Source organism: Hydra viridissima, unplaced genomic scaffold, assembly GCF_058129835.1.
Source record: "Hydra viridissima isolate aposymbiotic clone 2 unplaced genomic scaffold, HvirCarnegie_v1 scaffold_15, whole genome shotgun sequence".
NCBI classification, from domain to species: domain Eukaryota; kingdom Metazoa; phylum Cnidaria; class Hydrozoa; order Anthoathecata; family Hydridae; genus Hydra; species Hydra viridissima.
Genome location: NW_028324314.1, coordinates 777,449 through 801,797, shown reverse-complemented (window position 1 = coordinate 801,797; position 24,349 = coordinate 777,449). Strand labels below are relative to the sequence as shown.

Below are 24,349 nucleotides of genomic sequence, written 5' to 3'. Positions count from 1 at the left end.
TCCGAGTCACTGAATAATATTTTAGTGTTTAATTCTTCTAGTTCTGTAAGTAGTTGTCAATCATGTCCAATTTCAACAATACTTTGTTACCCGAGTGTTCTCCTAAAATTCCTGAAAAATCATGCAGGTCCGATGCTGGTAACAATTTAAATTTACCTTTTACTAACTCTATCTTTAGTTTAAAAGAACCTAGTGAAAACATTGAATGGAAAGCTTATTTGCATGATGATGTAGACAGTGATGATGTTTGTGGCAACAACTGCATCAAATTTAGATTTGCATAAAGATGCTATTAAAGAAACTATTGTTTTGGTTGATTTTGCAGAAAACTTTAAATTTGTCATGTTGGACAAAATCCAGAGTTACCACTGGAACCAAGAACAATGCACACTAACACAGTAGTTATTTATACAAAACATGATCAGGGTGCTTCTTAACGTTAACCAACGTCTTTATGTTTTACATCAGACGACTTAGCAAATGATGTTGGATTTGTTTATTGTGTTATGAAAAGAACTGTTACATTTGTTCAAGAAATGTTCACCAATACAAAAAAAATCCACTATTCTTCTGACGGTTGTGCTGGCCAGTACAAAAATCGCAAGCATTTCTTGAATTTATGCTATCATGTTGAAGATTTTGGGATTCAATGTGAATGGAATTTCATTGCAACATCACATGAAAAGTCACCATATGATGGCATTGATGGGACGTTCAAAAGATTTTTTTCGACTCCTAGTTTTCAACTTCCAACTAACTTTCAAAATCAGAATGCTGAAGAAATGTTCAATTTTTCTAAAGACAATATATATGTGGCATCCCCTTCATGTTTTTAAAGGCTGAAGATATTTGTTCATTCCGTAAATTATTGACTCCCCGATTTAATAATGCAAAGACTTTACTTGGTACAAGAAGTTTCAATCAATTTATTCCAAAGGATGCAACAAATGTGAATGTCAAAAGAGTCTCTGAGCAGGAGGAATTTAATTTAACATTCAACCTTAAATATTAAATACAATATCTCCAAGAAGTAAGAGCAGGAAAATATTACATCTACAAATACGCTTTGCGTAAGTGGGTCGGCTTGGTATTAGAAGTTGATGAAAACAATTAAAATACACTTGTAAAATTCATGCCTTCTCCTTTACACAAAGCTTTTTTAAACTGGCCCAGCAGAGATGATTCTTGCTGTGTTTCAAACGTCATATCATAGGATTACTAAAAAACATGCTCATTTTTAGCAACAGGCCACAAATCGCAGATAGACATAAAAGGTTTGCGTAAGGTCTATTTATTAAATTAACTCAACCATAGTAGTAGTATACTATTAATAATGGATAAGATTCAAGAGTTTCTAAATTAGTATTTTCTAACACCCAAACGTATTTTATTACTCAAATCTGTTTGATTGTTTATGAAAAAATTCAAATAAAAAACCCACTAATTACTTTTTTAACAAATTACTGTTTAAAATTTGTATTTTAAAAAAGAGTAAAAAGTATTGACAAAATGATATTAAAAAAATTTAATCGACAAAGAAAGGTGGGTTTGGTTCCCAAGCCACCTTTCTTGGTCTATCAAATTTACCCAGATAGACTATTGATGAAATACAATTTTTATTTTTACTTTGTTTTCAGTGCTTTTATATAAAATAAACTTTACATTCTGATTCCTCATCCTGAAAACTATAGAGGTGCAAAATTTCACTTTGATCACATGTGTGGTTTTGAAATAACATAGAACAAAAACAACACAAAAACTAAGATGGCCGCCAAGCGAAAAAATTCCCATAAATTGGTGATTTTGAAATTACGATATCTTAAAAACCAATTTGATTTAGCTGGAATTTTACTAGGTAATCTATGTGATGTTGGTGATCATTTTGACAAAGTATAAAGAAAATCGGAGATGGCGGGTTACATGCCTAGATTATTTGTCCAAGATTCTCATGGAATATCTCCACTTTCTTCAGGTCAATTTTAACCACGTACTGTTGAGGATGTAGTCAATAAGTGCGTCATTTTAAAAAAATATTCAAAAAAGATGAGGGTCAAAAATTTATTTATTGGCTTAACACATTTCCGGAGAAATATGTTTATGCTCAGACAAATGGTCGAAAAGTAGAGTAAGCTAACTTCCGCCTTTGCTAATACTACTCTAAGAAAATGGAATTTAAATTCTTTGTGACAATCAGCTTCTCACAAATATTTACTGGTTCTGCAGATAATTCAAGACCTACATTCAACAAAAGCGCACGGGTTAATAACTCACAAAACGCGTCAAAGGGCGAAATGCATCTTAGCTTTTAACAGTTTTTTTAATTATTTACAGGATTTGAAAACCTTTAAGCAGCAAAAGTGGTAGCAAGGCCAGGTAGCTTTGCATTTAAACTAATTTCAGTAGTTTTAAAAGCTGTTTCAGCAGAATTTCCATTTAGTTGAGCTGTTTAAGCTTTTGGAGTTTTCTCAAGTATTTTTTTTTTAAGGGAAGCTTAATTGTTCAACCCGTTCTGTCGTTACTGATTCGCTTGGATAGTTTTGTATTTAAGACGAGATTTTTATTGGTGACTTGCTTGCAAATACAGACTCAGAAAAACGGTTTCTGATCTAGCAATTTAATACTCAACTTTGTCGAGTCTCTCTCTTCATCTATGGTATTGAAGCTTGTTTCATTTTCATTCAACATATTTCAATCCAGTTTCCAAAGAGTTAAATTTCTTTTCTTTCACATTGAACTCAGTTTTTGCATAGTTTCTTCAGTATATTGTGAGGGTAAAGATTTTTCTTAAGGTTTTTAGGACTGTATTTGTTTTGTTTGTTTATGTCAGGAGGGCTTGGGTGTTTATGATTGAGTTGTTGGGTTGTTTTCTGTGTTGTGTGAGTAGTTATAGTTTTTGAATGGGTTTGAGTTCCTTGACTTCTAACGCTTTAGGCTTTATTGTTATGATTTGTATTAGGCTAAAGCCTAATACAAATGATAATGATAAATCCTTAATGGAAATGGAAATGATACTTACTTACGGTCTTTCTCGTTTTGATAAATATTCTCAAATCATTAACTCAAATATATATTTTTTAATCTTTGTAAATACAGATAACAACATGCCATTATGTGTCACTGGGAAGTTATTCTCTTACCACCTTTGAAACTCATGGCCGAAGAGTCTACATATTCGACGTGGCGGGGGCTGAGTGATCTATCTGAAAAAAATGAAAAATAAATATTTTTTAATATCAAAATGATCTTAGGAATCATTCCCAAACAACTCAACCATGTTTAACTCTTTATCGAAGAAATTAGCATCATAACAAGCAGCTGTCTTTATGACGCATCATGGATATGCAGACAGCTCCATCTGTTAATGCGTTCTCTATATTCCATCAGTTGATGCAACATTTTTTCTAATTGATCAAAGTCCGATTGCGCCATTGTAATTATCAGGCACGCATTGTTAACATTTAACAGTTTATTTGTCGGTTTGTTGATACAATTTGTAATCATTCAAGTTTATTGCTCTTAATTGTCGCTTAGCTTTGTGGCTTTATTTGCATCATCATCAACATCAATGAGTCTACTTTCAAACTATAAATTTTAAATAAAAGTTTAAAATCAAACGTACGAGAAAAATGGAAAGTGAAAATAGAATAAGCAGAGATGGTATGAGACTAGTAAAACAAACAAAAAGATATTTAAAAAAACTACTAACAGAACGGATATGTAGCATTACTTTTTGCAAACTTGAAAACTAAAATTTTTACCTTTTTGTTTGGTGCTTGGTGTTTCATTTTTAGGTTTTCTTTTTTTTTTTTTTATTGTTAGGTCATTAGTAAGTGTAAATGACTTTTACAAATTGGGCACCTATGAACAGGGAAGCTTTTTAATGAGATTCATGAAAATCTTATTTGCTTTGCTGCAAATCATTAAAAACTTGTATAGATTGAAGTGTTTAAAACTTTAGAACATTTTGGAAAATTCCAGAATATTTTAGACAACTTTAGAACATTCTGTTGCAATTTAGAACATTCTAGATTAATTGAGAATATTCTAGAACAATTTAGGCTGTGTATATATAGCTGCTTATGTAATTTTATAGTAATTACAGAAGCAACGCATTGCGACGTTCAAGCCCGGCGATAATAGCATTCAGAAGAACAAAGATGTCTGGACCAACATTCTAGTAAAATTTGAAAACTCTCATAAAAGAAGAAGAATGGTCCCTTCGGAAGAATATTCACTGGAAGAAAAGTGCAAAATTTGCTCAAAAAGCAAATTATCGGACGCTACCATTTCCTTGGACCAAAAATCAAAGGAATTTTTCAAAGAAGTTACAAAATTGTTGAAGAATAGACTGAATTTTCCTCATGTATCTGATCAAGTTATACGAGCAAAGCTTGATAAAATACTGAAATGTTATGATGAATGTGTCAAGCGGGGAAGCTACAAAATAAAACTTTTGATATTACTTAAGTGGATGGAATATGGTTATCTTCCGAGGACAAGCGATTGTACCATCTTCAAGTGGAAAGCAAAGGAACAGTGGGATACTCTACAGGCCAAGCGGCCAGTGAAGAAACTATCTATATCTCTAAAAGACGAAAACTTTCTAATGGGTCATCTAACTCATCATCTTACTATCCTGGTTTTAGTGATTCTAACTCTGAGGCTGAAAACAGTGAATATGAAAACGATGAAGAAGAAGAAGACGAGGCTACTCCTACACCAAGCAGAAAACATCATAAAACCAAAACTGCAGTCAACTTGGTGACCTACACAAGAGTATCAACAAAACTGCTAACATAGGCAACCAATAAGCTCGTGAAGGCATTAACACCCCAACTACATGTCAATCAACTATTTACAAGTAAACAATCAAAGAGGCAATCAAGCTGAAAAAAAAAATGATGAAAAAGTTGCGGATGAAAAGTTGGTCCTTACGCTTTGATAGTAAGTTCATCGATGGAATTGATTATCAAGTGGTCTTCCTTAAAAATTAAAAGAAATTAAATAGGATGTCCTGGTAGATGGTATGGTAAAAACTATTTCTCAAGAAATTTCTAAAGTCCATGATGAATTTCACCGATGAAATTCAATACAGATGGCTATTGTAGATACCACCAGTGTCAACACTGGAAAAAAGAATGGTGTTGTTGTAATATTGCAACGAATGTTCACAGAGAAAGGCATTATCAAACCTCAGTTTATCAGTTGTCAACACCATGTATTAGATAGAATCCTCCGTTTGGTGATGGATGAAGAACATGGAAGAAAAACACAATCGCCAAACATCGAATATCCATTTGTATCTCAACTGTTAAAGAGTTCAAACAACTGAAAACACAGTTTGTTTCGGAAGAGAAGTAGTTCTCATCAGGCCTGAGAGATGATATGAAATTTTTATTTCATCTCACTTGAGTGTTCCAATTTTTTGAGGAAAAGGGACATGTCCCATTGCTCAGGTTTCAGAAATTACCCAACATCAGCAATGCGAGGTAGAACTGCAGAGCTATACTAGCAATCCTGGCCTTCATTTTAATCCCTTCAACTAGGACAGTTTTGTCGAGAGTATGTCAATTTATATTGTAGGCTGGGTAGAGAATTGGTCTACAGACCAACTGTACAACGAAAACGACTTTAATAACTTGGCTGAAGTACTGAATCTATACAAAAAGGCTTTGAGCTCTTTAAAAAATCACTGGAAACGAGAGCCAACCATACTACAGATCCCCAGAAGTAATCAATGCGCAGAGCGCGCAATCAAAGAAATGGAGGAAATGTATTCGTCATTCAAAAATAAAGACTAATTGCACCTTCTATTCCTCGTAAGCAACAAGCAAGAGCAAGAGCAAGGTCAACGGTCTGAGTCATTGTTAAATTGAAAACTTATTGTATAACATGACTATGACATTCTAAATACCTTTGAATACATAGTAGTACTTATGTCAAAATTGATTTTTCAATGGCGAGGTGAACGTTTTTCAAAAGATATACAAATAATAGTTCATTTTGTGCTTTTTAGGTAAAAGTTCATCAAACTATAGAACAAGAGCATGAGGTTTAAAAATATATCTGTACCTCGGAGGGATACAACACTATGTCCATTTTTTTGCATATTGACTTTATTACAGAGTTAAAATCAGCTTTTCTCATATTTCTTAGAGGAATAGAGCACTAGGTCCAAAACCAGTTAGAACCGGATATAGCATGTCTCAATAAATAGCTGTGCCAATAACACTTTTTGTTGAAAAAAAGTTTAAAACTCCTCTCCTGTAAAGTTGTGAAAATGGACATAGTGTTGTATCCCTCCGAGGTACAGATATATACCCTAGTAACCACTCTTGTCAATAGAAAAAATCTGGTTTAAACACTTTTCAAGACGAATGTGGAGGGGTAAAAACTTTCAAGTTTAGTTTTTACGACGGGCAAATGGTTAAAAGCCACAATAATAGCTTTCCCAGGGATAAAAACCATTACAGTCGTGAAAAATTTGAGAAAGAGTATTTGAGTCCAGTTCTGAATATTAAAAAAATTTGCTCGGCTCATAAAATCAAAGAACCTGACACAACAATCTCAAACACGTTTTATTGACCTATTTTTTTCATAGACTTTCCTAAGATTTCATTTAAAAGGCTAAAGGTTATGATGTTCTTGATCTTAAAACAAGTGATGTTCTTGATCTTAAAATCTCAAAACAAGTGATGTTCTTGATCTTAAAATCTCAAAACAAGTGATGTTTTTAATCTTAAAAGAAAGAACAACAATGTAAAGGAACTTTTATCAGTGAAGATAAAATTACACCATCATAAGGTCGATGCGTTGCTGATGTTATCAAAGTGATGCTGTAAAAGCCATTTAACCCGGAATTAAAACAAGAACAATAACTATTGTGAGGAGGGAGAACTAAAATAAAAACGAAGATCGATAGAAAAACATACAGAAAGTTGTTTCACAAACCAAATCAATTTAAGTACCCTAAAAGACATAAGTACAAGTTCAGAAAACCAAGGCACAGCTAAGTTAAAGTTTAATGAAAATCATGATATCAGAATCCTCAAAGATACAATTGTGTTTCCTACAAATTGGAGACTCTACAAAGAGTTAGAGTATACTTCAGAACCAGTGAAAAAGCTTCATCCTCCGATTCTAAAGAAAGTTACTTCAGATCAGCTACCTCACTCTCCACCCAAAAACATGCCATTCAATTGTTCATTCCGTGTTTCTGAGCCGTATAAAGAAAGTAGAAGCCTTACTATGACTGCTCTACTTTTGCAACTCGTTTTGTTCATTCCAATATTTCTTCTTTGTTCGAAAATCACCGATCATGAGCCGACATATGATTTTAAGATGACTAAACCACTTAACAATGAACACATAAACAAAGTAGGAAATCAGTTTAAAGCTTTCTTCGAAATTCAAGTATCGTACTCCCCAAGCGTTTCAAAGTTCCCAATCTTTCTCAAAATACCAATAATAAGGAATTATATAATTACTAATTCTTATCAGGAGAATAATGTTTTAGAAACATCATTAATTAAGGCGCCCTCAACTACAAAAACACAACGTTTTATGAATGATTATAATGCATTAAGTAAAGTACCGAAAAAGGAAAGTAATGTTCCGTTGGCTATTATGTTCAAAACCCCGACAGATTTAAATAAAACAGTAAGAACAGCAATATTTAAAACACAAGAATACGATCAGAAGTTAAACATAGACTTGATGACAAATAACTTATTCATTTTGTTATTTTGCTCCAGTTTTACCAAAAAGGTAAACGAATTTCAAGGAAAGTAAATAAAAGGTATTACGGGTAGCATGCGATTGAGAAACGCATAGGGAGATTCGCGAACCCTACCCATGTGAGCGATTTAAAATGTAATTTGTTCCATTTGATAATTTGATTTTTTATTGATGATGATGATGATAATGATATAATGATAATGATAATTAAGATGATGATAACGATGATAATGATGATGATGATGATGATGATGATGATGATGATGATGATGATGATGATGATGATGATATGAAGATGATGATATAATGATGATGATGATAATTGATTATGATAATAAAGATGAAGATGATGATAATTATGATGATGATATAATAAGATGATGATGATGATATAATATTGATGATGATGATGATTTAAGATGATAATTATGATGATACGACAACGACGACAACGACGACAACAACGATATCGATATCAATGACTATGACGATCAAACTTTTTCTGTGAAATGCAACTTTGAGATTTAATAACTAAGTGAATTTAATTTTGCATTTCACCTTTTTGAACATAATTTTTTTCAAGGCACATTTTCAGGTTTTAGCCCTAGCTATTCTGTGCCTACGCATTTTTAATTTTTGAGATGATTTTTTGTTCACTTTTATTTTTGCACATAAGTTTTAAAGGTTTTTAATTATGTTTTAAGTATATAATAACGTATTTTAATTTGATTGATTTATGAAAACTATATATAAAATTTATAAAACGGAATTTAAGAGTATTTATTATTTGAGATTTACGATGAATTATATTAATTATACACGAAGTATTTTAACGGTTTTAAAGTAACTATTTGAGATTGAATAAGCACCGCAAGAACTCCTCTTACTCAAAGCAAACGAAACAAAGACGAGAACCAAGTATAACATAATATCCCATACAAACATCTAAAACTTCCAACCGTAATTTGAAAATCAAGGGACGATTTTCTTCGATAAAGGGAGCTATGTGAGGAGGGAGAACTAAAATAAAAACGAAGATCGATAGAAAAACATACACAATATGGTTCACAACTCTTCACATAAATAAGTGATAAAGCGTTAGAAGAAAAGTTAAATACAACTGAGAAAAAACGTAAATACGAAGACGCGTAAATGATAAAGCGATAATAAGAAAAGCTAAAAACAACGATCAGAAAAGACACATACAAGATGACTCGTCCACTATTCACATAAATAAATGATAAAGCAAAAAGAATTAAGTCAAAAACAACAACTGAGAAAAGACGTAAACGTGGAGACTCGTAAACGATAAAGCGGCAATTAGAAAAGTTAAAAACAACGATCAGAAAAGACTTATACACGATGATTCACCGATCTATCACGTAAGTAGACGATAAAACGGAAAGAAGAAAAGTTAAATACAACTGAGAAAAGACGTAAACACGAAGACTCATAAACCTGCCATATAAATAAATGAAAAGATATCGCAACAGGAAAACAAGCAAAAACTATAAAAGCTCAAAAAAAAAAGAAAGAAGGGGGGACAGTCAAAAAGGAGTTAACTAGAGTTAACTGGAGTTAAGTGTGAGGGTGGCGTTTTTTTAATTATTTTTATTTTTTATTGTTTGCAGTAAAGGGGAAGGGGAAGGTTTGGGTTAATGTTATGTTTGGATTAGGTATATGGAGGTTGGGAACGAGGTTAGTGGTCTGGGAAGTACTTGGTTAGGAAAGGGCTAGGTTTGGGAATAGTTTGGTTAGGAATGGGCAAGGTTTAATCTAAAAGGGCTAAAATTATAATCGCCGTCCTCAGTATATTCTTTAATATAATAAAAATCAACAAATGTTCTATTAATGTGTAATGGTAGCACTCTTACTCTTATAACTTTTATCTTTTGGTCAACTTTATCGTTTACTTCTTCGTTATGTTCTGGAGTGAAATATTCAGGTGTAATGTAATCTTCCGTCTTAGCTTTAGAATTATCATCGAGTATTTCGGGGTAGGTATTTGTGACTATTTCGTCAGTGTTGTTTTGATCAGTTTCTGCATTACTCTCAATGTCATGAGAACTGCTTAATGAACTTGTTGCATTTTTGATAATTACTGGATCTTCACATTTGATGTCTTTCATATTTTGGGGTTCGTAAATTATTGCGTTAGGTTGATCAAAATCTTTCTTGTCCATTTCCTTGTTCTCTTGTAGTGGATTTCGTGCAGTACCGTTTTGTAGCAAATATCGAAACTGATCTTGTAGACAGTTCATCTCATGGGTGATCTGTTTATTATACTCACATAAGTTCTGAATCTCTTGTTGCATAAGTTTATTTATATCTCCATTTAGGGTGTTGAAATGTGGACAATCCATGGTATAAGATTTGAAATCGTTCTTCTGATACTGTGTCATATTTTCCATTCCCAGCATACGAACTGGCAAGTCATACTTTTGATTTTGATGGGTGCCTGTTCGTGTGTTTTCACCGTTATTCCAGTTGTTACTTTGTCTTCTTGATCCGAAGTAATTATCTCTATAATTTGGTTGTGGATTATTTGAGGTAGTAGCTCTCCAATTTTGGTTATTCGTATTGGGTTGAGTGTATTTATTTTCATTGTTTCTGTTCCAGTTATCGAAATTTTGTGGTGTCCAGTTTCTATTGTTTCTCCATCGCGGTTGTTGAGTAATGTTTTTCCTGTACTGATACTGCGAGTTGTTATTTTGTGGAATTCTAGGATCTTGGTATTCCTGTCTGCATTGTTTTGCTAAATGTCCTGCCTTATTGCATATATAGCAGATTGGTTGGTTTACTGGGGTTGGATTACGATCCTGATTATTCGTTTGTCTCTGTAGACGCATTTTTAACTTTCTGTTCTCGTCTTTGAGCCTTGCTACTTCTCTAGTCGCATTTTCGGGATTAGCTAAATTCGCAGGTGTTGTATTATATGCAACCACTGGTGGTGCATCATTCTCAGCGAATGTTACAGTGCTAGGTTTAACCAACTGGTTGTGTATTTTTGTCACGGCCTTTACTACTGTTTCAATTATGCGAGCGTTATCATCGATGTTAACTGAATTATTTACTCTTGCAATTCTGACTGCTTGTGTGTATGTCTCTGGTTGGCTTAAAAGAAGTTTTCTCTTTAAATTAGAATTAACTCCTTGAATAAAAAGATCTCTTTTGGTTTCTTCTGGAACATTTAACTCTTGTGACAACTTCTCTAAATTTGCTATGAAATGTTCAAGTCCTCTTTCTCCTTCTTTCAATTCATAAAGTTGGGTTTTCTTCATCCAAATACGTTCTGGTGGTTCGTACTCGTTCTGAAAAGCTTGTTGAATTAATTGTAAATCTTGTTTTGTTTGGCTTGGAAGGGATTCATAAAATATCGAAGCAGATTTACTTAAGCAAAGCGGAAAAGCGCTAAGTTGTTCGCTATTGTCCCACTTGTTAAAGGTAGCTGTTCTCTTAAATTGAAGGAAAAATTCTTTAACGTCATCATCTGGTCCTCCGTTGAACTGTGGTAAACTAGACTTATCAATTGTTGGTCTAAATGAGTTTGCAATCTTTTCTAACCAATTAAGAGCGTTTCTCTCATCACTTAGTCTAACCAGAGTAGCTTCCGCTTCTTGTTTTGCCGTGGAGTTTAATGGTTTTCTCGCAACTTTTTCTATCATCTTTTCACTTATAACTTTATCGATATACTCATTTCGCCAATCATTTTCCTCATGTCCTAGTGAGTCTCGATCAAAATGTTCAGTTGGTAAAACTTCAATGTCGGGTGTGGTACAGTTGGGTGCAGGTGGTGTTTTTGAGTAAAATAGTGGTAAAACATTAGGATTATTGTTGTTATGAGGTGAGCCTGAATGACTTGCCATTTTTGATGTTGATAAAACTGTTTTTAAATGTTTATTAAAAATGTTAATTCACTTTTTATTAAAACTTTCTTTTTTTTTTCTTCTTTAAATAAAATGATTTCTCTTAAAATGTTTTTTTTTCTTCGATCCTGTTTCAAAATAATCAATATACTTTTTTGAAAATGATTAATAATTAAAGTTCACTGATTTATGAAGAAATGAGTGAATGCATAAATCTCGGTAGGGAAACTCCAGTGTGAGGGTGGCGTTTTTTTTTATCTATTTTTATTTTTTATTGTTTGCAGTAAAGGGGAAGGGGAAGGTTTGGGTTAATGTTATGTTTGGATTAGGTATATGGAGGTTGGGAACGAGGTTAGTGGTCTGGGAAGTACTTGGTTAGGAAAGGGCTAGGTTTGGGAATAGTTTGGTTAGGAATGGGCAAGGTTTAATCTAAAAGGGCTAAACTTATAATCGCCGTCCTCAGTATATTCTATAATATAATAAAAATCAACAAATGTTCTATTAATGTGTAATGGTAGCACTCTTACTCTTATAACTTTTATATAATACAAATAATATTTTCTTACGCTTCTTGCAGTGTTCAATACTTTTTATTTCAATTACTCCTCTTTCTTTTATATCTTCTTTTATTACAAATATCTCTTCTTTAATTAAATCTTCTGGTTATTCTCCAACAATCAATATTAAAATCTTCTTTTCTTCTTTTATTCAACTGCTTATTAAACTTCTTATTCCTCAAAATACTCTTCTTACCACAAAATTCTTTTTCTTCTTTAAAATCCTCTTTAAATCTCTTATAACTCTTTTCTCATAAAAATCTTCTTTTAAATCTCTTCTTCAAAAACTCTTTCTCTTAAAATTCTCAATTAAATCTCTTCTTCAAAAACTCTTTCTCTTAAATTCCTCTTTAAATCTCTTAAAACTCTTTTCTCATAAAAATCTTCTTTTAAATCTCTTTAAAACTCTTTCTCTTAAAATTCTCTTTTAAATCTCTTCTTCAAAAACTCTTCCTCTTCTTATCTCTTCCTCCACTTAACTCCAGTTAACTCTAGTTAACTCCTTTTTGACTGTCCCCCCTTCTTTCTTTTTTTTTTGAGCTTTTATAGTTTTTGCTTGTTTTCCTGTTGCGATATCTTTTCATTTATTTATATGGCAGGTTTATGAGTCTTCGTGTTTACGTCTTTTCTCAGTTGTATTTAACTTTTCTTCTTTCCGTTTTATCGTCTACTTACGTGATAGATCGGTGAATCATCGTGTATAAGTCTTTTCTGATCGTTGTTTTTAACTTTTCTAATTGCCGCTTTATCGTTTACGAGTCTCCACGTTTACGTCTTTTCTCAGTTGTTGTTTTTGACTTAATTCTTTTTGCTTTATCATTTATTTATGTGAATAGTGGACGAGTCATCTTGTATGTGTCTTTTCTGATCGTTGTTTTTAGCTTTTCTTATTATCGCTTTATCATTTACGCGTCTTCGTATTTACGTTTTTTCTCAGTTGTATTTAACTTTTCTTCTAACGCTTTATCACTTATTTATGTGAAGAGTTGTGAACCATATTGTGTATGTTTTTCTATCGATCTTCGTTTTTATTTTAGTTCTCCCTCCTCACACTATGGATCTAGAAAAGGTCGAACCACAATCTATACTCTCCCATACTAGCATATACTATTTTTGTCAACTTCCATAACTTTGGAATTCATCTAACAGACTCGACTAATGGCATCATGGGGGTGTAACATCAAGGACAATTTGGACGGAGAGGAAACCAAACTACCTCTTATTTTATACAAGCTAATTATTAGGACATTCATTTTGGAGTGACAACTGTGTCGAGCAACTAAAAATACTTTTTTTCTCTACATTTGGCTAACTGTAAATGGCACATTTTCTTTATCAGAATGTAGCTGTTCAGCTTCAGATAGAGACTTTGCCACCATTTAAAAGGGCGTAAAGATATTTAAGTTATGCAACGTAAACTATGTAAAACCATTTTGTTCGCAGCTCTAGACTTGACAGGCAGTTCAAGATTATTGACATGGGTAAGAATACGTTTTTTGATTTTGACACTACCTCGGCTACATACTTAGATGTATCTAAGTTGAAAATAAGCCAGGTTACCTGGCTAAAAGTAACGAAAGACAGTCCAGGATAAGAAAAACTTTAGTGGCCTATTTCTGTTTTAAGCATACCGAGTTTTCTTTTTTTATTAGAATATGGTTCACCTCACGCTTCTTACCTAATAAAAATTTGTTAAACAAAAATTATTTTTGTTTATGGAAGCTTTGTGGTTTTTTTTTTTGTTGCACTTAGGTTACTTAGCACCGCCCATGACAAAAAGTTCTATAGATTTTCTATAAAACTATTTTATTTCTATAGGAGTTCTATAAAAATAATTGAATTCTATAAAATTTCTATAAACAATTTCTTAAAGTCTATAGAAATTTCTATAGACTTCAAAATATATTTTGAATTTCTATAAACTTTAAGAAATTGTCTATAGAAATTTTATAGAACTCAATTATTTTTATAGAACTTCTATAGAAATGAAATGGTTTTATAGAAAATCTATAGAACTTTTTGTCCTGGGGGGTTCTGGAAACTTTGTCTATAGAATTGATCTAATATTAGATCATAGAGATGTTCTACAAAAGAACATGTGTCTTGAGAAAATAACGTCTATTGAATTTTATATTGCGGATTTTTATATAAAAAATTGTTGTAACATAATGTTACAATAACGTTTTATATAAATCATATATTGATATATGTATATATAAATAGGCTATTTTTATATTTTTGAATAAATAATAGTGGAGCTGTAGCATCCCAATATCTAGGAACTTTTTCTTTTCAATTTTAGTAGTTTATTTCTATACAAAAGTAAGAAAACGTATAGAAAACAATACTTTTTGACCAACTTAATATACTCTAAACTCAATCTGAAAAAGTTAAAAACTCATACGAAAACGTTAGTATTCGCTATTTTTTCAACGCAATGACGAGTTTAAAAAAGTGAAAGTAATTATTTAGAAATTAAAAATGGTTTTCACTGCTATTTAAATTTTTAAATTTTAAGCGGTTCATCCAAATGCTAATCAGAGCGGAAATTATGATAAAACTATTAAGCAATAAAAACCAGGTCTATAATTTAAAAATTTCATTAATATTTTTAAATTCGTCATCACGTTGAAAAAATGGCGAACTTTAGCGTTTTCGTAGAGAATATTAAGTTGGTCTAAAAGCATTGCTTCCTATACGTTTTATTACTTTTGGACGACGATCTTTTGTAATCTGCAATAAAAATAGGTGGGCGCGAAAGGAAAATAGCGCCATATATAAATATATATATATATGTATATATATATATATATATATATATATATATATATATATATATATATATATATATATATATATATATATATATATATATATATATAGGCGCTACTGCAGTTTCTCCCCCCCCCCCCCCCCCCTCCTTTTTTTATGATTGATTATGATAGAGAATTTTATGCTGATTCAGAAAAATATAAAAACATGGACCTGAAAATTAACGGAAAGTACTCTAATTCGAAGTCAAAGTTGTAAAAAATCCCACTAAAATCCCTAATATTCGCCATTTTTCAAGATTGTTAACGAAAATTAATTACCGTTGCTTTGCGCAATAAATAGACCTGGTTTCTATCAGCATTTTTAAATGTTACAATGAAATTGAATCAATTGAAAATTTCAAAGAAAGATCGAATTTAGAACGTGAGAATGTAGACAAATCAGTAAATAATGATCGTATCATAAAATGGTTAAGACGGCGTAAGGGTTGTATTTTTAAAACTTTAAATTTGAAAACCCTTTAAGAATTAAATTTTGAGAATTTTTCTATTAGGAAAAAATTAAGCAACAAAATTTGTTAATTTAAAAAAAATTTATTTAAAACTGTAAACTTCTTCTTTGAAAGTTGTTTTTTTTATTTACATTTTTATATAACCCCTGTTTTAATATATATATATATATATATATATATATATATATATATATATATATATATATATATATATATATAATACGCAAATACCGACATAAAATTAACACTTTCAAAGAGTGATAAAGTACTAAGTAACATGGCTCTTCGAAGACCGATAATGAACGAATTTGATTCTCTTTCTCTAACAGAAATTGGAGCAAGATTTAAGTATAACTTAGAAGGTACTATTCGCTGGTGCAGAACTCATGGTTTACTGGCCGAAAGCATGAACTGTAGTGTATGTGGCGTTCCGTGCACACAGCAAGTAAAAAACAGCACGATCGATTTAGTAATTTGGAGATGTCCCGTTAAGCGCTGTAAAAGAACTATTAGTATTAGAAAAGGCAGTTTCTTCGAGAAATCGCATTTGCATTTATGGCAGGTTTTAGGCTTGACATACGTTTGGAGTAGAGGCGCAGGTAAAAGTCGAGGGTTCTCATTAAACGATATCAGGCAAGAACTCAGCATTGAATCTGATCACACCATTGTTGATTGGAATCAATATTGCAGAGACACTTGCGTTGAATATTTCATCAATAACCCTGACCCAATAGGCGGGCCTGGGTGCATTGTTGAAATTGATGAATCCGTTTTTTGTAAAAGAAAGAACCACGTTGGTCGCATAATTCCGCAGCAGTGGATATTTGGAGGTTACGAACCTGCAACCAAGAAAGGTTTCTTAATTCCAGTGCAAAATCGCGATGCTGCAACATTGCTTCCAATTATTCAACAGTGGATCCTTCCTGGCACTACTATCTGGAGCGATATGTGGGCAGCTTATAATGGTTTGCAGGGGCCTTAATATCAACACGGCACAGTTAACCACTCCTACAGCTTCGTAGATCCGCAGACCGGAGTGACCACAAATCACGTGGAAGCTATGTGGTTTAGAGCTAAAGCGAAATTTAAATCTATGATGGGTTCAAGTAATCGCGAGATGATTGGAGATTACCTATCAGAATTTATGTGGGCACAAAGGTTTAACGAACATCGTTTTTTTCATTTTTGGGACCAAGTTGCAACAACATATCCTGTGTGATCAGCATGATTCTTATTGTGTGCATAGAGAACATTACTTGCATTTACAATTTATGCTCTAGTAAACCAAAAAAACGGCTATTTTCATAGCCACAAATTTGTTTAAAACATTTTTTCAAAGAACTTAGGTTAGGGAGGGTGTAGTTGGACAGTTTTTAATATTTATCACTCGTATTACCTGCTGGCAGTTTCTAAGTTAGTTAAAAAAAACAGTTAAAATCAATTTCTAAGTCAGGCATTTAGCCTACAAATCCATCGTTGTTAATACGTACTTTATATAACATAAATCATAATTAAATTTTGATTGCAATAACCGCTGGTTTAAATACTGCAGGTTTAACTTGCGCAAATTGCGCAAGATAAACGTACTTTAACGACTTTTCAACGTAAAAACCATGTTGTCCACGTCCGGTTAAAACATTATTCACATTTTACTCTCAAAATGGCGAATATTAGGGATTTTAGTGGGATTTTTTACAACTTTGACTTCAAATTAGAGTACTTTCCGTTGATTTTCAGGTCCATGTTTTTATATTTTTCTGAATCAGCATAAAATTCTCTATTATAATCAATCATAAAAAAAAGGGGGGGGGGGGGAGAAACTGCAGTAGCGCCTATATATATATATATATATATATATATATATATATATATATATATATATATATATATATATATATATATATATATATATATATATATATATATATATATATATATATATATATATATATATATATATATATATATATATATATATATATATAGATATATATATATATATATATATATATATATATATATATATATATATATACAAATATATATCTATATAAATATATATATATATATATATACAGGGTGTTAACTAGCCTGATGGCACCGCGTATAACGCGGAATTCCCAATTTTTCAAAATTTCCCAAAAGTACATGAACTTATTTAAAAAAAACGACCTTTAATTAACAGACTTAGGTTTTAAGTGTTACGCAAGAAACGTAGAAATACTTAGTAAAAGAAGAAAATGATTTAGTTGATCGAAAACAATTACTTTCTTTACAAAAGAAAAAGCGTAGCAAATTATTCAATTCAAAGCCGTTTAAAAAGCGTAGCAATTTATTCAAAAATAAAGAAAATGCGTTATTTTTTAATGGACCGTTCCCTCTATAGAAAAAAACCGCGGTGCATTTTGGTCCTTGTATTCACCGAAAATAAACAAATTATCAAAACATATTATCATGTCAGCAATAAACAAAGTTGATAGCTATGAAACTAGTTTGGAAAATGATTCAAATACTATTGATATTGATCCATGTTTTTTTAAAAACATTTCAATCGCTACTCAACCAGTATTTCGAGAAATATCTAGTCAGTTTAATCAAATAGATGCTGAAGAAGTTGTACAAGAACAAATAAGCACTTGGTCAAGATGTCTTTCCTTACTACCTAATATAAGCCAAGAAAAAATACACAAATATTTAATTATAGACGATAGTTCGACTGATTTCGGAGCTAGAGGTCCTTCAAAGCATAAAATCTCTGGGTATCAGCTATTTAAGGAGAACTTCGTTAAAAATTTAGTTGTAAAACCTAATGTCAAGATTGAAATAAATTCTTTTCTTGTTAGAGCTAATGTTTCAGCTTCAATGAAAAAAAATCAGTACCTTATTTATGTACATTTTTGTCAAAAAGAAGGAGATATTTTGTATGCTAAATGTAATTGTAAAGCTGGTATGGGAGGATGCTGCAAGCATGTTGCAGCAGTATTATTTCAGTTAAATGAATATAAGCAATTAAATTTAAACTCTGTACCATTCGATAAAACATGCACAGAAGTGTTACAACAATGGCATGTTTCTGCTGAAGGAAGAAATTCAGAACCAATTAAACTTTCTAAAGTTTCCTTTGAAAAGAGTGATTTAGAAAAGGATCTAAACAACTCACGAAAGCGTCCTTTTGTATCAGGAAATAGAAACTTTTGTGCAACCCCAATTTTTGCACATAATCCAAGCGATGAAAAAATTAAAAAACTGTCTGATAGTTTATATAATCTAGGAGAAGGAATAGCATTTGCAAATCTTTTAAAAGGAAACAATTATCATTCCACATCCTACTATGAAACATCAATATCTGAATATCAGCTAAATGTAAAAAAACTCTATTTAAATTCTGATGTTATGTTTAATGTTGTTGATACCATAATTAATGGATTTGAAGTAGAATTCAGTGATTCATTTGAATTTGATGAAACTCAATTAAAGTTTATTACAAAATATTTAGTTCTATCAAAAGAGAAAATAAAGACTTTGGAAAGAGCTACTTTATCACAATCTACAAGTTTATGGCTTGAAGAAAGAAAAAAACGCTTGACATCTTCAAACTTTGGTTTTGTTATTAATAGACAAAAAAGTATATTTCCTGCCTCTATTTTGAATAGAATTTTGAAAAACAATAAAAAAAAAAAGCTCTTGCAACAAAGCTTGTAATTGGGGTAAAATAAATGAAAACACCGCAATAAAAAAGTATGAAAATATAAAAAACGTATCAGTAACGAGATGTGGATTTATCATAAACCCAAAATGGCCTTGGCTTGGTACAAGCCCTGATGGAATTGTATTTGTAAATGAAAAAATAAGGGCTGTTGAAATCAAATGTCCTTATTCAAAAAAAGATTTAACTATAGCTGAAGCTTGCCTAGATAAAACATTTTTTCTTTCTGTTGTTGATGGTAAAACAATGCTGAAACAAAATCATGTTTATTTTTATCAATGTCAAGGTGTTATGGCATTATTAGAGGTCACAGAACTAGATTTTATAGTTTATACTGAAAAAGATGTTTTTATCGAGAGTATTAAATTTCTTAAAGAGCAATGGGAAAAAACTACTTTACCAAAATTAACTAAATTTTACTTTGAGTTTATGCAAGAAAATATATTTGCAGTTTAGATTAATTGTTTTTATATTTTTTACAAACATTTTATTTATCTGAAACAAGTTGTGGCAAAAAGTTTGCTAAATAACAACAAATTATCCAAGTTTTATTAATTTCTGGTGCCATAGACAATTTAAATGGTGTTTGTAAAATGTGATAATTTTTTATTCGCTGTATTGCTCTTTCTACATGAATACGAACAGCAGCAATTTTTCTAGTTTCATTCTCATCTTCTAGACTGAGTTGAGCTTTTCCATTTAGAAATGGTGGTATATTTAATGAAACGTTTTCCGGTAAATCATCAGCAATATCAAAACCTCTATCTGCCATTACACTGTCTCCAGGTTGTATATTCCACAATCTTTAGTAATTTGTTTGTCCGAAAAACGACCACAGTATAAATCAGAAACAAAAGTTATGGCTCCATTTGGTGCTATTCCAATTAATCCTTTTGCTGTATTTTTATGTTTATAATTAGAAAAAGTTGCAGACTGGCTTCGAAAAGATGTAGGCATTTCGATAAACAGTTCAGTGCAGTCTAAGATTACCCTTGTTGATTCATATTTTTCTTTAAAACATTTTGGCATTGTTTCTTTTACAGTTTGTTTTGTTGCCCAAATTGGTAGCATACGCATTTGAGAATGCAAAAAATCAGTCCATGTCACTATGATTCTACTAACATGACTTGAGGATATGTAAAAGCGCAGTGCCATGTCTTCAACCAAAAGGCCAAGTCGAAATCTTGTTAAAACTAAAAACAATTCAGACTCTGAACTCATTATGCGTTCTCTTCCCTTTTTATTGTAATTAAAGTCTGTTGTTTTTTCAATGTTTGTATTTGACCCCCAATATATAAGTTTGCTTGCAGCAGGTTCTAAATATTCTAGTAAAACTTTAAATAGATTGTATGATTCAAAGCCAGTATAAAATTTAAGGTGGGCTTGATTATGTTTAAATCTGTCAACTGTAAATTTTAATTGATTGATAGTGTGATTTTGGTTCATAATAATATTTTTCATTTCTTTCTTTTTAGTATTTATAATGTTCAGTTTGTCCTTTAGGATAATAATTTCTTTTTTTAACTTTTCAGACTCGGTTTCTTCAAATGAAAAATTAACATCATTTTTTTCGTTTTCAATTTCGTCTATTTTTCTTTTATATCCAATAGAACTATTTACTGTGATTCTTGGTTTTTTTATGTTGTCTTTAACTTGTTTTGACAGTAAAGATGGACAGTTGTTCATATAAGTCTTTTTTCCTCCTGTAAAGTGAACTGAACAAACCCGATGAGAAGTAGAAGGAACAAAGTTTTTCCTACTAATTAAAGACAGCCATTTTTTTCTCAAATTACTTTCCTTTGGGATGATGTAAAACAATAAGTTTTTGTTTTTGAGCGAATTATTGTTGCATAATGGAACACAACAAGTTATGCCACCGCGGTATTTTGTTGTTGTTGACTCAACAGTAATATCTTCATTTATAGAATGAGTTATTAGTTTATCACAAGATACTGTATCATTTGAAATTATTTTAAAAAGTCTTTTTAAATTAAATTATTTGACTGTTTATTTAAAAAAGCATTAACACAGATTTGTTTATTTTCGGTGAATACAAAGACCAAAATGCATTGCGGTTTTTTTCTATAGAGGGAACGGTCCATTGACGTCTTTTGTTCTTTAGATTTTTCATTTCGCTTGTTTTTTTATTTTTGTTTTTTTATTTTAGACTTTTTATTTTCACTAAAAATTTTTTAAAAGAATTAGAAAGAATTTTGCTTTTACAGCCATATACGGTTATTGTAAATAATCGTTTAAACTAAAAAACTTTTGCAATGAACGACCTTTTTTTTTTTTTTTTTTTTTTTTTTACTCGTAAGACGAAAGAAAATTCCCAATATTATGATAGCGCTGTATAAATTTTATTCCTGGGTAACACACTGATATATATATACATATATATATATATATATATATATATATATATATATATATATATATATATATATATATATATATATATATATATATAAGAAATACATGATTATAATGTTTCAAGAAGGCATCTTATTTGATAAGCAGAAAGAATTGGTTTCAAAATGCAGGCATAGAAACAAATTTCTTCTTTCCAAAATTGACACTGGCGACTAGGCCTAATTTCTTTCTTTCTTTCTTTCTTTCTTTTTTTCTTTCTTTCTTCATTTCTTTCTTTCCTTTCCTTCTTTCTTTCTTTCTTTCTATATTTCCTTTCCTCCTCTCTTTTTATTATGATGTCAGAGCACACGACACAGTAATTTTTGTAATTTTGTAACGGTTTTTACATTTTTGATATGTATTTCATGGCTGATGATTGCCATTAGGTATGAAGCATAAAGTACCATACATAGTTGTTGTTTTTTTGTTTTATATATACACACACACACACACACACACACACACACACACACACACACACACACACACACACACACACACACACACACACACACACACACAATTAAATTTAATCTTCAACAAATAATAAAAAAAATAAAATAGCATTAATTAGTAATAGTAAAAGTATTTCTTATTACTAATTGTTTGTTTTATTGCAGCACTTTATTTCTATTTTATTCCTTTTTTGGCTGGTATAAACTAAAAATTCATTTAAAGTTTTCCATTTGTCTGTGGGAAAACTTTTATCATTAGTATTTTAATACTTATTACTAGTTAACTAATTTCATTTAGGTTGCTCGAATGGACTTAATTAAAAGTCCAGTTGTATATGGAGAAAATGTTGTTGTACAGTGGCCATCAAGTTATTTCAATGGATTGTTCCAGAGCCAGGCATTAAAGTCTGGTTCTCCTACTTGGAAAAATTATGAGGCAAAGGTCTTAAAATCGGGGGTAAGCAGAGTTTAGGATATATATATACATTTATATGCAGGTGTAAAGTTTCCATTTTTTTTAATGAAAAATTTTTAAGATGTAAATATTTTTAAGATTTAAATATTAAGATGTAATAATTTTTAAGATCAAATAATTAAGATGATTTGGAGGAGTTGAACAATCAAGCAAACACTCTTGTAAAAGTTGTTCTACCATTACCAAATCAGATAACTTTAATGGTGTTGTTATGATGAGCATTTTTAAAAACTGTTTTTTATAAATGGTAAATACTATTTTAAAATATTGCATTCAAATTCATCTGCTTATTTTAGAAATATGATTGTAAAAGTTGTGCAAAAACTAAACGATTGCGTGTTGAAGAAAACATTGAAGTTATTGAAAACATTGTGTATGTATTGTATGTTGTAAATACTTCTAATTTTAGCTAGTTAAATTCAGTATTCCTTTATGTTCTTATTTTAGAATGCAGATAAAGTTGCTTTAGAAATTAAACTTGATGAACTTATTCAATGGAGTTTTGCAGTTAAAAATGATTTATGATTTATCCCATGATTTATCTTCCTTAACACATTATATACCAAAATTGACAAAAAGTCTTTCCTCTAACTCAAATCAATATGCAAGTGACTTCAATGTAACTCAAAGTTTTCATTCATCTTTTCAGAAGTGGAAGGCACCCAGCAATTTATATGGGTCTAGCAGAGCAACCTCTCACACTCTCAACTCTTTTGATATGTCTGATCAGCTTAATCATTCATTTAGCATTACAAATAGTAATGTCTTTAATGACAGTCTTGTTTCTAAATCAAATCTTACTGAAACGCATTCCAATCTGGAAAGAACCTAAATACCCAGATGGATCTAGTAGAGCAAGAATTTTCATGTTACAAAATTTATCTATTTTTTTATTTATATGTTTAATTATATAAATTATATTCATAGTACTTTTACTTTGTAATTTAGAAACAATTAGTGCCAGGTCACAAAAAATACATTGACCATTCAGCAAATGTAACAAATCTCATGGTACAAATAAATTTGTAATTGATCTTTTGGTGTCATTGGTGGGAAGCACAGGCTATCTAAGAAGTGTCAGTTTTACTGGCAAGCAAAGTAATGCTCACTCTGACAAAGTAGCAAAACCCAAAATTTGTCAAGACCTTGTTGATGATGTTGTTGGTAAATAGTTATAGCATTTGAATTTCTTTATTAAACGAAAGAAATAATTAATTGAACTCTTTTGTATTTTTAGCTTGTGCTTGTCAGATACTGGGAGTGTCGTCAAAGGATGTGCAAACAGCAATCAAAATAAAATTAAATATTGCGTCGAAAGTTAAGAAGAGTTAAACTATGAATGATGTTATACGAATGTACATAGTGTATTTCTGTCTATTTTGATTATTTAATATATAGTCATTTGTTTTAAAAGTTTATAAATGCACTTTTTCTTGTTTTTTCTCCCAATAGCAAATATTCCTCATATGTAATATACAGATGGTTTATAGAATATCATAAAAAGTCTATGAAATTGGTATAGGTAGCAATTTTGTCTATAATATATGTAGTATATTATTTATGTAATATATAATATAGACTATAATCGATGGAATATATCCCATCAATTCTATAGACCATCTAAATGATAATAGAAAATATTTTCTATACACTCTCGAAAAATACGATCTATAGAAACTTCTATAGACTTTCTGTAGTTAAATTTCTATAGGCCATGTTTCAAAAGCGTATAGAAAATAGTATTGATCTTTTCTATAGAAACTTCTATAGACTTTCAATTGCATATTCTATAGACTTTTAGTAGTTGAATTTCTATAGAGAATATGTTCCAAAAGCCTATAGAAAAAAGGATTGATTT

At 30.9% G+C, this 24,349-nt stretch overlaps 2 protein-coding genes, 1 long non-coding RNA gene and 1 pseudogene across 3 annotated transcripts in view; 2 read left to right on the top strand and 2 right to left on the bottom strand.

Annotated features, from left to right (window-relative positions):
• LOC149878036 (uncharacterized) overlaps nucleotides 1-12,651 on the bottom strand; it is a 45,150-nt gene extending 32,499 nt beyond the window's left edge. The window contains exon 1 of the long non-coding RNA XR_016447682.1: nucleotides 12,170-12,651. This is a non-coding gene — a long non-coding RNA (uncharacterized LOC149878036). The remainder of the gene's footprint in view (nucleotides 1-12,169) is intronic.
• A 3,069-nt stretch (nucleotides 12,652-15,720) lies between these two features.
• LOC149878035 (uncharacterized) lies at nucleotides 15,721-16,425 on the top strand. Its single transcript, XM_090073199.1, has one exon. It carries the CDS (start codon nucleotides 15,721-15,723, stop codon nucleotides 16,423-16,425), a length of 705 nt encoding a protein of 234 aa, XP_089929325.1.
• Nucleotides 16,426-19,920: 3,495 nt separating this feature from the next.
• LOC149878034 (uncharacterized) lies at nucleotides 19,921-20,911 on the bottom strand. Its single transcript, XM_090073368.1, has one exon. It carries the CDS (start codon nucleotides 20,833-20,835, stop codon nucleotides 19,921-19,923), a length of 915 nt encoding a protein of 304 aa, XP_089929494.1. The 5' UTR covers nucleotides 20,836-20,911.
• Nucleotides 20,912-21,636: 725 nt separating this feature from the next.
• Nucleotides 21,637-23,823, top strand: LOC149878033 (uncharacterized; annotated as a pseudogene).
• The last annotated feature ends 526 nt before the right edge of the window (nucleotides 23,824-24,349 follow it).

Coding starts and splice junctions, on each gene's coding strand:
- LOC149878035 (XM_090073199.1), top strand. CDS start 15,721: ATGGCTCTTCGAAGACCGATAATGAACGAATTTGATTCTCTTTCTCTA.
- LOC149878034 (XM_090073368.1), bottom strand. CDS start 20,835: ATGAACAACTGTCCATCTTTACTGTCAAAACAAGTTAAAGACAACATA.